This window comes from Talpa occidentalis, unplaced genomic scaffold (assembly GCF_014898055.3).
Source record: "Talpa occidentalis isolate TD23 unplaced genomic scaffold, MPIMG_talOcc4v2.1 talOcc4.2, whole genome shotgun sequence".
NCBI lineage: Eukaryota > Metazoa > Chordata > Mammalia > Eulipotyphla > Talpidae > Talpa > Talpa occidentalis.
The window spans coordinates 96,500,181-96,519,078 of NW_023602073.1; the positions used below are offsets into that span (position 1 = coordinate 96,500,181).

Below are 18,898 nucleotides of genomic sequence, written 5' to 3' on the forward strand. Positions count from 1 at the left end.
ATATATATATAAATAGATATATATCTTATCTGGTAATAAGGAGCCAGATTGATCTACAGCTAGCTCACTCTTTAAGAGCAAGTGAACAGGGAACGTAGACAAGAGGGTTGCCCACACCAAAATGTGCCAATAATTCTTCAGAGCCAGGGTAAATGTAGAAGAGATGTAAGAAATTGTACAGTTTGATCTACGGGAAGGCCTGAGGTGTTAAAGGTCCTTTTTTGCTTGACTCAATTCATATAATGGATGAATATTGTTAGTCATAGGTTGCTAGCTCTTTCTTATTTGAATGATGGCATAGTAAATCATAATGTTGAATTCAGAGCAAACATAAAACAAGATTTGAATTTGTCTACCTAAGACTAGATGTATTTAAAAAAGACTAGATGTATTTAAAAAAATTCTTTACAGTAATTTTATAGTAATAGTGTCTGTATTTAAAATTTTTCAAACTTGGTATGTTTTTTAAAAGATGCATGAAGCAACAAAATTTAGAAAAGATACATCTGTACATATAAAATTTTTGTCATGGGCCTCTCTGGTGGCGCAAGGGGTTAAGCACCGCACTATGGGCAATCCGCAGCCACTGCAGCACGAGTTCGATCCCTGGCTGGCCAGGGAGCAACCCACATGGCGCAGCAGACCTCTCCTGTTGTACCTGCTGCTCCCCTCAACAGTGTACTTCGGTCAATCTGCCTGTTCTGTTCCCCACTCTGTCTCTGGTGAATCCTCTCACCCTCTGCATCTCTGGCCTGTACCCCAGCTCTTGTATGCATAAATAAACAAATCTTTAAAAAAAATAAAATTTTTGTGATGATTAAAGGAATGCTTTTATTAAAAGAGGCAGTTCATTTCCAAGAAGTACGTCAGGCCCAGTACCCTGCAAGTAGCCAAAGGAGAGTATTACTGAAACTACTTTACTGAAAGTAAAGCTATGTGTAAAAAAATCACTTACAAGTGAAAACTGATGCTAATTAGTACCAAAACAGTATTAATAAGTATCTGTAATAACACAGAGCTTGTGGGAAGTCTATTTTGAGGAAAAAAATTCTAGAGGGTGTTAAGAAATTTGTGGAATTAAATACCATCCTTTATAATTAAAGTGGCTCAAGACATCTGAGATATTCTTAGAAATATTTATTTCAAAAATATGATCTAGGAACACATATTCAGTTTTTATGTCCAACTGTTTCACTTCCAGTGCTTGCATTCTTTTAAAAGAAAGTGAAATTGATTAATGTTTTGATATCTGGGAAAAAGCCAAAAATGGTTAATTAAATGTATGTCAATACTATTTCCAATACAGTACAGTATTTTGTACAGTATTTATTGTTCTGTCATTTAAGGACAGAATTAAGGTTTCCTGATTTCATATGTTTTAATGTTGTAAAAGAGGTCTCCTGGCAGAAATGTTCTCCTAACTGGGACACTGAAGAGAAATATGGCAGAATTACTCTATCATCCCTGACTCAAACTGAACTGTACAAAATGGATGTGATTTGAGTCAGTCTAAGATCCAGGCTGGGTGTCTTGCTGTGTGACTCTGGGAAAACCATTCAATATCAGATCTAAATTCTTCATCTGTAGAATGGCTATAATTTTATTTGATAACCTAATTATAAAATTATTAGGAAGCTCAATAAAGATGATGCATTTTTAAACTACTTACAGCCCACAAAGAGCACCTAACCAGGGCTTCTCGCTTGATGCTGTTAACATTTTGTGCTGGGTAATTCTTGATTGTGGTACATTTTAGGAGAGTTAGCAGCACCCTGGCTTATGCCTATTATATAGTAGTAGCACCTGCCAGTTATGACAACCAAGTTTCCAAATGTCTCCAGGGGCACAAATTGTGACCCTGGTTCAGAACCATGAAGACTGTCCTTTTCTCTCCCTCATTATCCTGTACTGGCTATATACCTTCTGTGTGTATGCAGATGCTATGTGTATATATGCACTTGTGCATGTTTGTTCTCAATGCTCACTTATTAGACCAGGATTGATTATACTACTTTGGGTAAACTGGGACAAAAGGGACATTGATATGGTGAAGTTTAGATAAAACTGGATTTTAGTGGAATTTAATTTACTATATACACATGATTTTCACTGTCGCACAACTGAAACTTATATAATGTCACTGCAATTAAAAAAAAACAAAAAAGAATATACTGTCATTTGCTTAAATTTTCTTGATTCCTTCAAATATTTAAGATAATCACGCTCAGCAGTATATACGTTAAATATTACCACTTCCCCAATAAGGGTATTATTCCTTTGAACATAATATCTTTCAGCACAGAAGTAAAATAATACTAAATCCTTTATTAACTTCAAAAGCAGCCCACAGCTCAATAAATGAAATTACTATGTGAGAGCTGGGCTAACTCTATTCTCTGAACAGCCACTGTAACAATGTTATGAACTACTTTGCTAACATAATAAAAATGACTGCAAAATAAATTGAGTTTGTATAGCTAAAATAATGGTCCCTAAGAATTGCATAATTTATATATTTGTGTCCTACTTCTGAGTTACTGGAGTTCAATAATGGGTTGTTCATTGATTTAAAAAGCATTTATTAAACACTATTATGTGAAGCATTTAGTCAGACACTGCTGATAACAACTGGTAATAAATAAGAAAACTATGGTCACCACCTTCAGAATTTTCAGTTTACTAGAGGAGAAAAGAACAACTAGGTATTCAACTACAATAGAGTACTATGCTAAAATCACAATCACTGGCTGAGTACACAGTGCTAAAGAACTGAATCAAATCACACCCATGAATGGGTGTAGGAAAAACTATGGTGATGGATCACGGGTGCTATGGTGGTGGGAGAACTATGGGGACTACACCCGAGAGGAGACGTCAAATAATGTCTACTACGTTTCCAAGAGGAGAAGTCAAATAATGTCCAAAAATTAACAATGATGTAAGAAGAAAAAAGTACTTCACCTATAAATAAACTAAAAAAAGTGTATTTTTCATATCAAATTTCTTTAGGAAAAGGTTGGGGGAAATCTAAAGAAGAGGGGTAAATATACAATCATTTTGATAATGATATATCTCTAATCCCAGATGTCATATTCACCTTTTATTCAAAAATGGTGATTTATATTCATCTGTGAAATGATCACTATATGAAATAAAAGCAATTTACCAGGTTGAAACAATTAAGTACCATGTGTGAATTAGGTATAAAAATTGCAATTTGCAAAAAAAACTCTGCTGATATTACACAAGAATCAGAATTGACCATGATTCTGTGGCAAGATACCCTGCAAGACAGCACATCTCATTTAGTTTTATTTTGTTTCTGTTTTAGAGGTTAAGACAAAACGGTATTTAGCAACTGTTTTCTCAATTTCCTATTTCACTTGCTACCAACAGAAAGAGGTTGGGATAGAAAGCCTAGAAGAAGCCCACAAAAGTAGTAACAAAAGAAGGAAAGGAGCCAAGGATAACAAATATTTTTAAATTGTTTCCTCTTTCTGCTGGTTGGAAAAAAAGTCTGCGTTCAGCTCACCTACTCATTTAAAAGATGAGAGGAAGTTGGTAGAATTCTGGGCTGGTATTCTTCCTTCTGTGAAAAGGTTTACACTGCCTTCTATTATACTCTCACCATTGGAGATTGGAGGCATCATGTCAAACCCGCTTCAGTGTAGACAAATGTATAGTTTTCAATATGTCTCCCTACTTACTGCATGCAAGGTATCTATTTTCATGTCCTACAAAAATTGGAGCAAGAAGCATTTTATAAGTACCAGGGATCATTATTCCGGTTCCACAGCTATTAGACCAACTCAGGTGGTCTATGATACCTGATATGACGATCTCAGGGACATCCAGAATGTTGCCAAATGAAGCGGTTTTACGGTGACCCCGTTTAGGCTTGGAATAGGCTGCAAAAATACATATATACAGAATACATGCAAACAACCACAAATAGGAACACAGAAAACGATTAACTACAAAAACAGAATAATATTCAAATAGTTATGTTAATAACACTTCATGCAGGATGACATGCAGAACTATCTCTAACTTTTCATCCATGCTTAGAAGAGGCATGATTAAGGAGCAAACAACTACCAATATAGATGTTTCACATACTGGCTTTAATTAGCAGAAAAAAAAATTGGACAAAGACACACAAAGCTGCAGGGTAATGAAGAAGCTAAATTTCAAACATGTTTATAGAAAATCTACCTAAATGAAACCACTGATAGGCGATGAGGATGGGTCGGACGACAGTGGGAAGGAAGAAAGGCGTTAACAAGAAATAAGTTGCCATATACCTTTTAATTACACAAACATATGAATATATATGTTCAAGTTACTTGTTCCTTGAAGTGTGCTATAAATTGAAGTTCAGTGATTAAATAATTACTGAATCAAAGTACGAAATGTCTATGTTTTTATAAATATTTATACCTACTTCTAATAGACTATTAACTGTAGCTTCCAAAGTTTAGGGTACAGTTCCATTCAACATAAATAGTATTGAACAGATGGAGTACAAGGACCTTTCAAAGTAAACTAAAAATTTGAGTTCACTAAGTGTACTAAAAATCTGAATCATGTAAAATTCAGGGGATGCTCAACAGCGTCTGTAATATACTTAGGTAGAAAAATGATAGTGGAATTGATATGTATGTGGTTATCTTTAATTTTGGAAATAACCACTTCCATAAAGTAGTAGTCAGTCCTTTACTAGCAAGCTGTATTAGCAAAGATATAAAATTATAATAATACTTTTCTGTTTTAGGGGAACAGTTAGTATTTGGCAGAACTATTTTCAATAATATCCCCGAAGTGGAAAAGGTTCCCCAAAGTGTGAGGGGATGTTCCTGTATACATAGCTCATTAGACACTAGACTAAAAAGTCCTCACTCAACAGAAACACTTGTGACTCATGGACACCAGAAAATTTGTCAGTGGCTGGTGACCTTCATTTAACTCTTTAATTTCTAAAGATGCACCTGTGTGGCAGAAGACTGCTAGTCCCCAGTCAGATCTAGTCTTTTCTTCCTTCATAACAACAGGGTTCTGACTTAGGACAGCAAGGTTCCCACATTAGAGACTGCAGGATTTTTCTGTCCCAGAACCACAATCTGACCATCATACTATGGCCAAAGACATTTATGTGGGCGTTCTCAGGAGGGAATTCTGGGGAAGAGCTTTCCTTGAAAGAACTTGGGCATATGCCTTTTTGTGCTTCCTCTAATTTTTCCTTCCGGCTGCCTAGATAGTGGATATGACAATCAGAACTCTAAGAGTCATTTTGGAGCACAAGTAACCTTGAGGATAAAAGCTATATAACAGGGATTGTGACACCAAGTAAAAGGAGTTCAACTGCTTAATCATCATGGAGCATACCTCCAAATTTGTTTACATGTGAATAAGTTTATGTGCTATACACAAGGCTATTTTGATATTCTGCCATATCTAACTGATTCTAATGCTAACTGATAAAAATCAGTGATCATGATTAATTAAAGACAAGTATAGTATAAAGTCCTCTGGATAGTTCCCTCTGAAAAAAGCTCCATACAAAATGAAAATATTCTACTTAGGAAAAAAATGACCCAAAACCAAAACCAAAAACAACCAAAAATAAACCCTAAAAGACTTGGTTAGCTAAGTTAAAAAAATACATATGCAAATACACATGTATACACATATATAGTTAAAAGACTAAAGGTAAATACACAAAAATGTTAAGTGTTTATCTCTGAATTGGACAATTATGGAAGATTTTTTTTGTTTGGTTGTTTACATTCCCACCTTTTCCACATAGAAACATACTTAGTTTTATAATCAGCTCCCCTCCACCTCTGGGGCAGTCAGAAAGAGAACAAATTAAACCAGCATTACTAAAATCAAACCTGGTTAGAAAAAGAGACTGTCAGTTTCCTCATGTAACAAGCTCATGTAATGGCTTTTGTACTGATCAGTTCTTCCATAATTAATCATTCAAGAACTGACAAAATGGAATTTAAATGCCAGCTTTTCCAAGATTGAATAAAATGACCATGATCTTTTATTTTACAATTAAATGAATTAGCCACAGCAAATTTAGCTACTTTTGCCACTAGAAGGAGGAATAGACAGTAAGGCCAATTCATATTTAGATCTGGAGTGTACTTTTTTGTTAACTTCAAAACAAAATAATTGCTATCATTTGAGTTCAGCCAAGGTTCTAGTAGAATCACCCAAAATCCTCCAAAACATTCTGGTTTTGCCAAATTTCAATTTCTCAATTAGATTTGCAGCTCAAGCCTGAGCTGAAAGAATTACATTTGATAAAGTCTATAATTAGGAAGGCATATTTTATGAAACGAATAATTTTATAAGTCATACCTTCCTTACTTGGAATTTGAGATGTATAAATTACTGCTAGAAGCTTAAAAAGTATATTTTAAGTCTACTACCTTCTTTAAAAAAATTGAGAAACAAACCCGTGACATTCCTACTCCTGAAAAACTGTCACTACCATTCCCCTCCTTCTTACCCTTTTAGTTCCTTTTTACCTGTGGTTGCAGCAATCCTGGCTTCTATTTCAGACATGTCAGCACTCATTCTTTTGCCCTCGGAGGTTGGGGGCAAGCTCTCTATGCTGCTCCCACGGGAAGCTCCCAAGCTTAAACGTCCAGATTCACTCTGTTAAAATTACAGGTTAATTTGAATTACTGAAGCACTTTAGATTAAAAATCCTCAGCAGCCTAGAAGGAGGAAAACACTAAATGGGATTCTTAAAAGATTTTGCTCTGCTCTAAAAGAAGAGGGCAAAGGAAGCTGCAGGGTAAGAGGGAGAAAGCTGCAGATACTGGCCATTAGGAAAGGGCATTCACTGGAACCAGAAGTTAAGTGCCCCAATTATTAGTTAATCTAAATGCCTCAGGTTAGATGAATAAAATCCTGAAAATATTTTAAATATTTTTAAATAATAAGAAATATAATAATAAGAAATATAATAAATTAAACAACATGAAATTACAGATTTAGGACAAGTCCTTTAAGTAAAAAATATTCATTTTACATTTTAATTATCAACCATTAAAGTTAGGAATCATCATAGGGAGGGAATCAAGGAATTGGCAAAGGTAACAATCATTAGAACAGAAAATAATTTGGCAATAAATGGTAGGATAATCTCACTCTGTGTCTCCTATTTTTAAGTTCATCTGTCTGCTTCAGGAACAAGATTTAAGATTTATATAATGCAAGATAACAATCACTTTCAGTTAGTATATTATGTCTACTGGTAAGGTACCATACGATTCTTTCTTAATAACAAAACAAACCTGCTGCTTTGCCTGATTTTTCAACAATTTTGATTCCAAGCGTTTAATAGTATCATTTGTGGCAGGAACTTGCTCCATATTAGTGTCACTTTTGTTACTGGTATTTGTAGAAGCGATGTCCATGAACGAGCCTAGGAAAACAGAAATATTTGACAATAGGCTGGAAATAACATAAATGCTTCATTCAATAATATGCAACTTAAATTCTTTTTTAAAGTAGAATAAGATTTTTAGATATAAAATCAGATTTTTCTAGTTAATAAGAACACCAAAATCAACCAATTTTAAATGAAATTTTAGCAGAGCACAAAAAAGGAACTAAAATGCCTAAATAGTCTTCTAATAGTCAAAGATGACTTTAAGGTTCTTTGAGTGAGTAGAATGGAGAGGCTATGTAGGAAAGACCAGAGGAGTGAGCATGAAGGGTACACCAGGAGTTCAGTTTGGAAAATAGATTTGAGTTCCTCCTAGCAATCAAGCAGGTATAATAATCTTCCCTTACTTGCAGTTTCAGTTACATACAATCAACCACAGTTGAAAGTATTATGTACAATAAAATTTTTTGAAAAAGGCTATATTTATATAACTTGCATATACTGTAGTATATTATTATAATTGCTCTACTTCACTAATTAATGTTACTAATCCCTTACTGTGCCTAATTTGCAACTCTTATGTTTGGTATGAATGTACAAGAAAAACATACTATATATATGGTTTAGTACTATCTGTATCCACTGGGGAGTCCAGGGATATATAATCCCAGATAAGTGGGGACACTACTGAGGTTGGATATATGAGTATGGAAGTTAGCTCTGGGATAGAGCATAACCTCAGCAAATTGATGGTATAAAATGCCACTACATTGGATAAGATTACCAAGCATTGAGTGTAGGTAAGTGAAGAGGCCAAACGATTTTGAGTTCCAGGCACTCTTATATTTAGAGGCTGGAGTGAGGATGAAAAACCATCAAAGGAAACCACTGAAACAGTTTCCAGAGACATGAGATGAAACTCAGACTAGTATGGTTTCCTGAAGACCAACTCAAAAAAGTGCTTAAGAAGGACAGAGTAATGAATTAATTGTGTCAAATGCTGAGAGTCAAAACAAATAAGAACTGAATACCATTCATTCAGATTCAGTAATATGGAGATAACTGGTGAGCTTGACAAGAGCAATTCTGGAGTAGTAGTATAATGAGAGTGAATGGAATGGAAGCTAGAAGCTAGAGAACACAAATACAGTTATATACACTCTGGGAATGATCGCAGTAGAAAGGTTGAAACTGATGACACAGAAACAAAGGGAAGAAATGGTGGCAAAGTGGAAGGAGGAAGGAAGGAGGACCGTACAGAAGTTAGGGTCAGTGAGAAGATGGAAGGATGAGGCAACAAGGAGAGGGTTTAGCAGTTGAAGTAAATAATGGAATTTTAGAGAAGTTCACTTTAGAATTCAGAGCAACTCAAAAAAATTTCAGTAAAATTGGAACTATCTTGCTAAGTAGTATCAGCTTAAAAAATTATTTTTAGGGCCTCCCCGGTGGCGCAGCGGTTGAGCGCTGGGTTGCGAAGCTGCCTGCAACCTCTGCAGCCGGTTCAATCCCCGGCTGCTCCCCGGCCACCAGAGGAGGGTCCCACATGGCGCGCAGACCTCTCCTGCCGCCCGCTGCTCCCCTCAGCAGTGTCCTGCGGTCCTTCTGCCTGCTCTGCTCCCCGCTCTGGCTCTGGTGAATTCTCTCACCCTCCCGCGCTTCTGACTGTACCCAGTGCATGTATAAACCAAACAAACAAACAAATAATAAATAAATAAATAAGACATGCCTCTAGAAAATTAAAAAAAAAAAAAAATTATTTTTAATGTGGGGGTAATAGGCTAGGAAAAATAAAATTTAAATATGGGATAAATATGTGTATGTCTGCCTATATAACATTTACTTCTTAATGAAATGCTTAAAATGCCATATATTTTGAAAATTACTTTTTCTAAATTAGGGAATTATTTCTGCTTTCTTTTTTGATGACCACAATTTATGGATACCACTACTACTTCATATATTAGAAATTGAAGAAGTTTAAATCAAAACACACTTTCTTAAATAGGATTCTCTGTAGAAAAACTAAAATGTAGGCTATTCATGATGAGAATCATGTGGTTATACCTACTTACAATTTCTTGTGCTTTTTCAGCAGTATCTACATAAAAACTATTTTTTAAATAAAGAATGACATTCACTCTTAAAATATCCAATTTTAAAATCTATAACTACGCAAAAATTCCAAGACTTGGAAATCTGTCCTCAGTAGCTCTTTAATCTGGATACCTTCATGACAAATGACGCACCTGGAAACTCAAATTGTAGTCAATCAATATGAAATTAAAATGTAAATGAGGACATCATTCATTGCTTCTTGATTATAATTTCATGGGAATAGAGACAAAAAAAAAAATCAGGCTATCAGTTTTCCAAACTATCCACTTACCTGTACTGGTGGCAGAGTTGCTCTGTCCTTCATCTGAATACTGATAAGGGTAGTGTAATGGCTCATCTGCTCCTGGAAAGTACTATATATAAAAAAGTAAATCACAATTTAAAATTTCTTTAACACAAATGAAATCCTTCTAAACTAATTTTAGGGAGTGTATTTGAACTATTTCCTTGTTGCAGAATTTGAATGTAGCAAAGAGGCTGCTTTATTTTCCCTAAGGTATACTAAATTTGTAAATACCTAATTTTTTTCACTAAGATGACAAGAGTGCAATCTTTTGAATTTCAACTGTGTTCAGTGCCATGTATCTACTTAAGTGTCTATTTCACACAGAACCTAGATAGTCATGAAGAAAACAGCAAATATTTCCCTAGAGGAACATAGGAAATAAAATAGTATCATTCCTCATAATTATAGGAAATATATTTATGTTTTCCACAGCAGTGATATTAACGTGTAAATTGTTGGAATGACTGTCTCACAACTGAGACTGGGATACCATAGAATTGTTAGAACTACTACCTTAAATGCCAAGATAATTTATGGATGGTCAGTGAATTAAGATGTAATATTGGAAATATTTGCTGGACAAATTAGAATTTAGGGGAAAAAATGGTGTTCTTAGACCAAGCACATATACACACGATTATGGTTTTAACAATTTATACATCTCATGTATAATAGACTACCAAGATTAAGTTTTCTTATGAACATACATTTATGCTCTAAGATTCTTTATATAACTGGTGCCCAAATACAATGGTGAACCTTAATCAGATTAGTTCAAGCTAGCTTGCTAAATTGTTGTCAGTATGAATAATCTAAATCTTTGGCTATTTGGGAAGTCATTTATTCTCTATTTAAGGAGACTAAAAATATTTTCCAGTAGGAAAATTGTTCTAAAACTCAGGAAATTTCACTAGTACACAGACTTCTTAAAATCAAAGTATTACTTGAAACATTTTGTCGCTATAATAGAAAAATAAGAGTCCTAAAATTTATCAAATCATTCTAAAAGTGACTTAGAGACTATGAAATTTTGATAATTTAAAAAGGGTCTTTTAAACTCAAAAATTCCATTAATCCTATAAGTTTAACTTTTAAATGGCAAATAAAAAGCTGAAAATATGCAAGAAAAATGAAAAAGGTAAAAATCACTTAAATAAAGGTGTCTGAGACTACAACTTCTCTATTGTCCTGCATAAATGACTGCTTGATGAAGATCTGTACTAAAGAAAAATTATGATTCAGTTTAGTAAATTTTAGAGTCATAAAATATCTAAGTTCTATAAAACAGAGTTCATCTAATTTAGCTTCTCTCACACTGGAGATGAGGCAACAAGCCCAAAAACAAATACAACTGTCCACTAAGTTAAGCAGGAGGAAAATGCAAATCCAGAAACCTTATCTGGCCATTTTTTTCTACTATAAAGGACAAGACTTTTCAAAATCGAGTTTCCTCCTCTGATTATATGAGTAATAAACACCCATCCTAACTTAGAAAATACAGAAAAATATAAAGCAGAAAATAGCAATAATGTCCCCTTTAAGTGAAAACCTAATTAAAAATCTTTATCAAGTTCCTTTAAACCCAAAACCCCTCAAATGAAGGATTATACCCGCATCAAGTGAGTCATTATTTTCACAATTTCCTCCATTGAAGGGCGCTGAGAAGGATCTTTAGACCAGCAACGAGTCATCAGACTTTCAATGGGCTTAGGTAAATTTTTGATGAGTGGTGGTCGAGTACCTATAATTAAAAATTAGAGGGGGAAAAGAATGATGTAATTTTTTAAATGTATCTCCAAAGCAGTATTTATTTTACAGATGGTGTAATTTAAGATCTTTTGGGAGTAATGATAAAAGTTTTTGTCTTTTATCTTTTATCACTTTTTTTGTCTTTTTAGGTTAATATCTATTCTATGTATCTTTTCATAAAGGGGAAGCTATGCTTTTTAAAAAGCTAAATTACAATTTTATATACATTACGGTAACAAGACTGAATTAATGACATCTCATTTCTTATAAGCATTCTTTTTTAACAATACTGGCTAAGTGTGGTTTTTAATGAAGAAAAATAAAATGGTGATTTGAGGAAATCTTCCTTGAACTCTATACTTCAGATTCTTTAAAAAATTTCAAGTAAGTTTGAAACATCATTTTCCATATTTAAAGGGTGGTCCACTATGGTATTTTACTTACGGCCCTCCAAATGAGAGGCAGATATTTTGGCTCCTGTGAATAAATCATTCACAAGCGGAGAACAGCTAACTTGTGTATAATTACTGAGATTGTAATATTAATAGTAAAGTCCCTAATTTAAAAAAGGCCTCAAAAATAATGAGATCTTTGTAAGTTAGTTCTTTTATTCCTTACTTCAATGATATTCAATTATTTACTGACAACTGATAGATATAGAAGAACTGTCTTGATCACTGCTCTAGCATTCTATCTAATGATATTAAAGAAAGTATTATAAAAGTTTTACCAGTTAAGAATATTCAGATGATAGTGCTGTTTAAGAAGTCTATGAATGACCGAAATAGTCAGGCACATACTTTTTATATTATTTGTGCAACAATGCATCAAAATGCCATGAATCAGAATGATTATAATCAAGTGAAAGAAGTTAAATAACAGAGAGTGATTTTGAAAGTTAGGAAGGTAAACAGTTCATTTTCTTAAAGAAAACTGACATAACTTGACTAATGAAGATGATGTATCCTAATATCATGTGTGGTTAGAAACATAAAGGCACAGAGATATAAAGGCACAGGAGAGATACAAAGACACTGAATATGTAAATTAATATAACTTAAAAATATGGTTATTGGGGTCCTCCCAGGTGGCGCAATGGGTTAAGCACCACACTAAGAGGCAATCCGCAGCCTCTGCAGCACGAGTTCGAGCCCAGACTGGCCAGGGAGCTACCCACATGGCGCAGCAGACATTTCCTGTCTCTCCCGCTTCTCCCCTCAGCAGTGTATTTCAGTCAGCCTGCCTGTTCTGCTCCCCACTCTGTCTCTGGTGCATCCTCTCATCCCCCCAACCCTGCATCTCTGGCCTGTACCCCAGCTATTGTATGCATAAATAAATAAATCTTTTTAAAAAATATAGTTATTGAAGTCAGAAAGATCAAGGATTTGAATCCCTTCTTCATCACTTACAAACACTGCAACATTGCACAAGTTACTTAACCTCTCCAGGTGTAATTTCTAAGATTCTAAGGTGAGGCAATAATAATGCTCATCTCATAAGGATGAGTAAGAAGATAAAAAGAATGCCTGTGTGAAATACTTTAGTTTTGCCTTTATGAAAAGCTTAAATAACAATTGTTACTATTCTTTGCTTTATCTCCTTGGTGAGACCCTTGCTTCCTCAGGAGAAAAAGGCAACAATTCTCTAATTTTCTTAACATTGTGAAGAGTCTATATATTTAAATTTTTTATTTTCTTCACAGAGCCCAGTCTGATGCTTCTTTATTTCCTGGAGAGACCCTAACTAGGTAGATGGCTCTGGTGATCTACTAATCAACATGGCTAGCAGATCTCCCCAGGTTCATGTGGAGGTCAGGAAGGATCATAATCAGCCCTGAACCTCCTGATTTTGGTGGTGGGGGAGTGGAAGCTGATAGGAGCTAAGTATTCTTGTAACAGAGATGTGTACATTTTAATATTAGGGAATAAATGGGCTCCTTGGTGATGGTGGTGGTGGTGGTGGTAAATCACCTTAATATATTAAAGAAAAATTTCTTTTCACTAACCATTATGAACAGCCCACATGATACGGAAAGCTGGGCCACCAATCTCATCAAATGGTTTCCGACGTGTTATCACTTCCCAAAGGATGATACCCCAGCTGAAGACATCACATTTTTCACTGTAATTGCTACCTAGAAAAAAAGAGCACAATTTCAAGACTTTTTTCCTATGTGACTTATAGAAACAACTGCTATCTGTAAGAATGACTATGGTACAAAAACAAGAGGCTGTCCCATGTAGAGTTGAGATATTTCTAAAATAATTTAAGTCTCTGGAACAAATATAATTTTATGTGGTTTTTAATGCATTAAACAATTCTAGAAGTGGACTGTTCTTTAACTCTTCAAGAGACAAAAGTTTTGTTTAGACTTACTTTCCAGGGACAGAATATGAATATATTTGTACATTCTTTTTTATTTATTTTAAGATAGAAATGAACTTTATTGTAAACAAAAGGGCAGCTCTGTTAAGGAAACTTTAAAAGGAAAAAAGGAACATTTGCACAGGCACAAATGGGCAGCTCTTAAGGGGCAAGAAGTGGTCTTTTGACAGGGGCAGAATTAAAGAGATACCTGCCATTAAGAGGTATCTAGACACAGGGGAGCAGTCTTAGGATAAGATCAGCCCATTTATACTCCTTTTATGTAATTTTCTAATGTTAATTTATTTCCTCTCATTCTTTGGATAGTACTACTCTACTGAAAAAGCAAAAGAAAGCTTTTTGAGTTAAGATTTTTTTTTCAACATCTGGTGAGAAAATTCTTAACTTATAAGCTTAAATGTACAATCAGTGTACACTTAGCAGTGCTCCGATGTAGCTTTAAAATCTAATTTGGGCTACAGGTACTGACATATCAATAACAAAGAAATTTACATAGCCTAAATATCTGAGCTTTGTTGCTATAAACAATTAACAGTAAATTTTATTTCTGGGTTCTTTTATATAAACAAGTATTTTTTTCCAAACTATTGAAGTACTATGTCACTTTAACTCACAGAAAGTAATATGTATTTAATACATATCACTGATTTACCAACACTGAACTCACTATAACACATATATAAATGAAGATTATCTAAGTCAGGTATTTTCTCCATAAGACAATTGTAACTTTCTAGAGAGTACTTTAACACAACTCTTGGAAGTCAAATGAATAAATAGTGAAATCACCAACAAAAACCACAAAAGTATAAGAAATGTGGCAATAAAGGCATGGCAGTATGAGAGATGACTTCATAAATGATTACCAATAATTATAAAAGCACCAAGAATTGATTTTGGGTCACAAATAGATCATTGCAATTATGGAATCTAAGAATAATGAAGACTGACTATATATCCTTAAATTTGCACAGAAGATGCTAGCCAATTTAAATCTTCTATGAGTTTTAGATCTAAGCCTGCATTTATTTAATACTCCTTAAACTTTAGTATCTATCTTCCAATTATGTACTATGCAGAAATAAAACTCATGCAAATAAAGCAAAGCTAAAAACTCATACTAGATTTACATAGAGTAAGGCCAATGATTAATCACATCATGCTTTTGCCATTTACCTTCAAAAACTTCAGGTGCCATCCAAGCAGCACTCCCCTTGTTATTGGTCATGTGTGTCTGAATGTCACAGGCTGTACCAAAATCACAGATTTTTAAAACTGTCCCTCCTGCGACAAGCAGCAAGCTGTTAAAAAAAAAAAAACAAAAAACAAAGATTAGAGGACCAGTATTTGGCTCTACAATAAAAGACATTCTGTCATAAAGGACATTCAAGGAAACAGGGTTAAACAAAATGTTACCATTCAATTTCTGTGAAATGTTACCTGGTCACTGTGATAGCTAAATAGTTCAGAGAAAAATGTGCAAAAACAAAAAAACAAAAAACAAAAAAACTAACCACCTATTATCTCCCTTAAGGAAACTGCTAGACCTACATTTGATGTTGCCCTCTCTATTTTACAATCTTTCCTGGTTATACTTCTCTTTGTGCTAAAATAAAAAATGGGTTTAAAAAATTTCCAGGTGGTCAACATTAGAGTATCCTGAAATGACAGGGGATAGAAATCAATTCCTTTATAGACTACTTGTCCCCTGTATTTAATCTACCAATGCTTTTCAAGCTGTCAATAAAATCATTATCATAAAATTAAGATCACAGATGTAGAAACCTCCAGAAATCAATTTAGCAGATTATGACAGCAATTAATGAAATAGAATACATTAAAGTATATCATAACTAGTAAGATAAAATTTTGTTGCATAAAAGTTTCCTTTCAGTTCTATACACAAAAATGTACATATATGCACACTAGATTGTGAAGTATTTCTTACTGTGGAAACTGCTTTAAAAGTTTGCAAGCCTCTTCACAACCTTATAGTGAACAGAAATGAGTCTTTAGTTTGGCCTAATGTTATAATTGCTAGGCTAGTTAGCTGGTCACTATCTCTACTTCCTCCCACTCTGTGCACACAACAGTATTATACATTTCATAGCCTTTGTGCACTCAGATATAACTGCCTAGCCAAATGAAAAGTGTCTGGGAAGTCATTACTTCACTTTCAAGTCTGCCCCATAAAAATTTCTTTTTTCCATCCCTGTATATACATCTTAATGTAAAAGAAAAGGGACACTTTCAGGAGTTGCTTTGATTGTGCATGATGCTTGCCTGCATCCTTTAATCATTAATTTGTTGTGGTATAAGAGCTATGATTTTCATGAGTTTGCTCTGATAATTTAACTGTGGTAATACACAGGGGAAAAGGAAGACTCACTCTCCAAAACCAGAATAAAAGGCTAAATAATTTCTTCACCACTCAAGATAGAAAGGTTAGACAATATAATCAAAGTGTTAAGAATCTGTGTCTTAAACACTATTTGACCAGGGACCTGGGGCAAGAAGTTAGCTTAAATCTGGGAGTAGAAATAAGATACACTAGTGAGAACAGAGATTCCAAGAGCTGAAACCTATGGAGAATGTATCAGGTTAGCCAAGAGTGACAAGTTATATCCAAAAGGGATACTTGACTGCTTTAAATCAGTATCAAGAGAATGGAATAGCTAAAGACTGATATGGGGGCAGGGGAGAGAGGAAGAGGAGAGAGCATATGGGGACTTTTTACTCTGTCACAGGTGGACAAAGAAGAAAAAAAATTAGAAAGGGGACACACACCACATATGTGTATGTGTTTGCGTATGTTTTAAATGAATATCTATAAAAACAAAACACAAATATTTAGTCATTATTGAGGGAATTCTGAAATTCTTTCAAAGGCCCTAGAATCTCAATATGGAGATATTCAGAATATTTTCAATTTTTACCCAGAAGCCAGACATACCCTTTGCCTTCTTCTGAAAGAACAAATAATAACCACTCTAAACTCTTGGAGAATTTCTACTATGTGTGGATATTGTGAGTTGTTAAAGACACAGCAGGGAACAATACAGGCTTTTCTCTGCTGTCATGGAGCCAACTGCCTAGGGCAAATAATAGATAGTGCAGGCACAAAATAAGATTTATAGGCTAATAGATTCTAGAAATATGCTAATATGAGGTAGGCGTTATTAAAACAAAATGTAATTAAAATAAAAATCTCACTAATGACAACATTCTAATCTGGAAACTTAGATAATGACTAAATGATACAGATGAGTAAAAATAAACACTCATGAGTAAGCTGAAAGGAAACAAGAAACTCATGTGCAACAATCGAACTGAATTAGGGAGCTGGTGTGGGGCAGCAAGAGAGAGACATGTCACATTATTAGAACTCACTTTGGTGGTTTCAGATCTCTGTGAATTAGAGCTTTGGGCTGCATACTGTGAAGATAAGCCACTCCTTGGGAACACTGTAAACACCAACTCATTGCGTGGGCAGCAGTGTAATGTGGCAATGGTTCAGCACCATGCAGCACTGCAAAAGAAAGGCACAAACTAAAAAGAACTTTATTGCATATAAAAAAAGATACAAGGTGAATGCAACACATCAGAACACATGACTGGGTATTTGTCTACATATGCTCCTATCAATTCTACTTTTAATTCTTTTCTAAATAAAAAGATGAAAATATTTAATAATTTTAAATAGAAAGCTACCACATATGTACTTAACATTTAATAGTAGTATGAAATGTTACATTCATTCATGTAAAATGAACGTATATTGATACAAATTTTCAATCAAAACAGTTTTGCACATTACAATATAAATTATAAGTAATGTCATGGCAAACCATTGTAAGAAAAATACTGAGAAACAGTAAACAAGGAAACAAAATAATGTGTGTTTATAATTAGGTTCTCAATAACAGCTAAAACCTAAAACAAGAGTTTTAGGTACCACTAGCAATGATGAACAATTAGGCAGTAAATGAACTGGTACAACAAAAGAATACACAAATGGTTGGTGAAAGAGTTCTGTTCTATAAAGGTAACTAAATGTTACATGACTTTCTTTCATTGCTATAATAAAATATTTCATGGAGTGAGTTTTCACAATTTCTTAAAAAGAAAGCAAATAAAGTAAGTGAAATGGAAGTATGATTAAAGAGTTTTGAAACGAGGAGGTTCAAAGCTAAGAGTGGGCAAAATTAAAAAAAACAGTCTGAAGATATTTAAAAATATATTTAAAAAAGCAAATTTTACTTTAGCTATATGCTTTTAACGTTATGAAAAGTACATCAATTTAAAAGATTGATATACTTAGACTTCTAAATTTTACATATAAATGTTATAGCATCTTATCATTTTTAATCTTAAGCTGATTTCTTTCTTTAATTACCTCCTTTTGGGACTCTGAGGATATAGAGTGAGGAACATTAAGTAACTTATAGTTTATAGTTAAAAGCTTTTTAATTATTTTACTCTACTAGCTAACGACAGGTCTAATGACACTCACCATTATATAAAGAGCCCCCTTCAGCATATTCCATCACAAGACACACCTAAAAGAAACATATGACAGAATAATTAATCACAGAGCGATAACATCTTAAGGGATTTGGAAAAGAATTTGTTCATCCTTTGATTTTATAAATGCTTTAAAAATCATTCTTTTGGTCCCCACTATGTGAATGGCACTAAAGGAAAAAAAAAGGTATCTATGATCTACAACCTTGTCATCCAGCAATCCACTATCTAAGAGTAACTCCTCTTGGAGTGGAGACACATATAAAAACATGATCACAAATTCTCTGGGGGCTTTCTTTAGTGCTAATGAGTACATATTGCCATAGGAAGTGAGAGTGATCAAAAAGTTTTATAAAAAAATGAGGTTACTAGAAAAGACCACCTAAGACAATATAATATGTTGCTAAGAGTAGAAAGAAATTAAATATATA

General features: G+C 34.0%; 1 protein-coding gene across 2 annotated transcripts in view; it reads right to left on the reverse strand.

The window, feature by feature from the left end:
* Positions 1 to 18,898, reverse strand: part of MAP3K7 (mitogen-activated protein kinase kinase kinase 7) — a 56,909-nt gene that overhangs the window by 23,824 nt on the left and 14,187 nt on the right. The window contains exons 4-12 of one of the 2 annotated variants that reach the window (XM_037520115.2): positions 18,457 to 18,502; positions 17,334 to 17,472; positions 15,120 to 15,244; positions 13,564 to 13,692; positions 11,420 to 11,550; positions 9,795 to 9,876; positions 7,314 to 7,444; positions 6,540 to 6,669; positions 3,828 to 3,908 (exon numbers count right to left, since the gene is read on the reverse strand). In XM_037520115.2, the coding sequence (XP_037376012.1) occupies positions 3,828 to 3,908; positions 6,540 to 6,669; positions 7,314 to 7,444; positions 9,795 to 9,876; positions 11,420 to 11,550; positions 13,564 to 13,692; positions 15,120 to 15,244; positions 17,334 to 17,472; positions 18,457 to 18,502 (994 nt within the window). The remainder of the gene's footprint in view (positions 1 to 3,827; positions 3,909 to 6,539; positions 6,670 to 7,313; positions 7,445 to 9,794; positions 9,877 to 11,419; positions 11,551 to 13,563; positions 13,693 to 15,119; positions 15,245 to 17,333; positions 17,473 to 18,456; positions 18,503 to 18,898) is intronic. The other variant, XM_037520116.2, reaches the window with a different exon arrangement.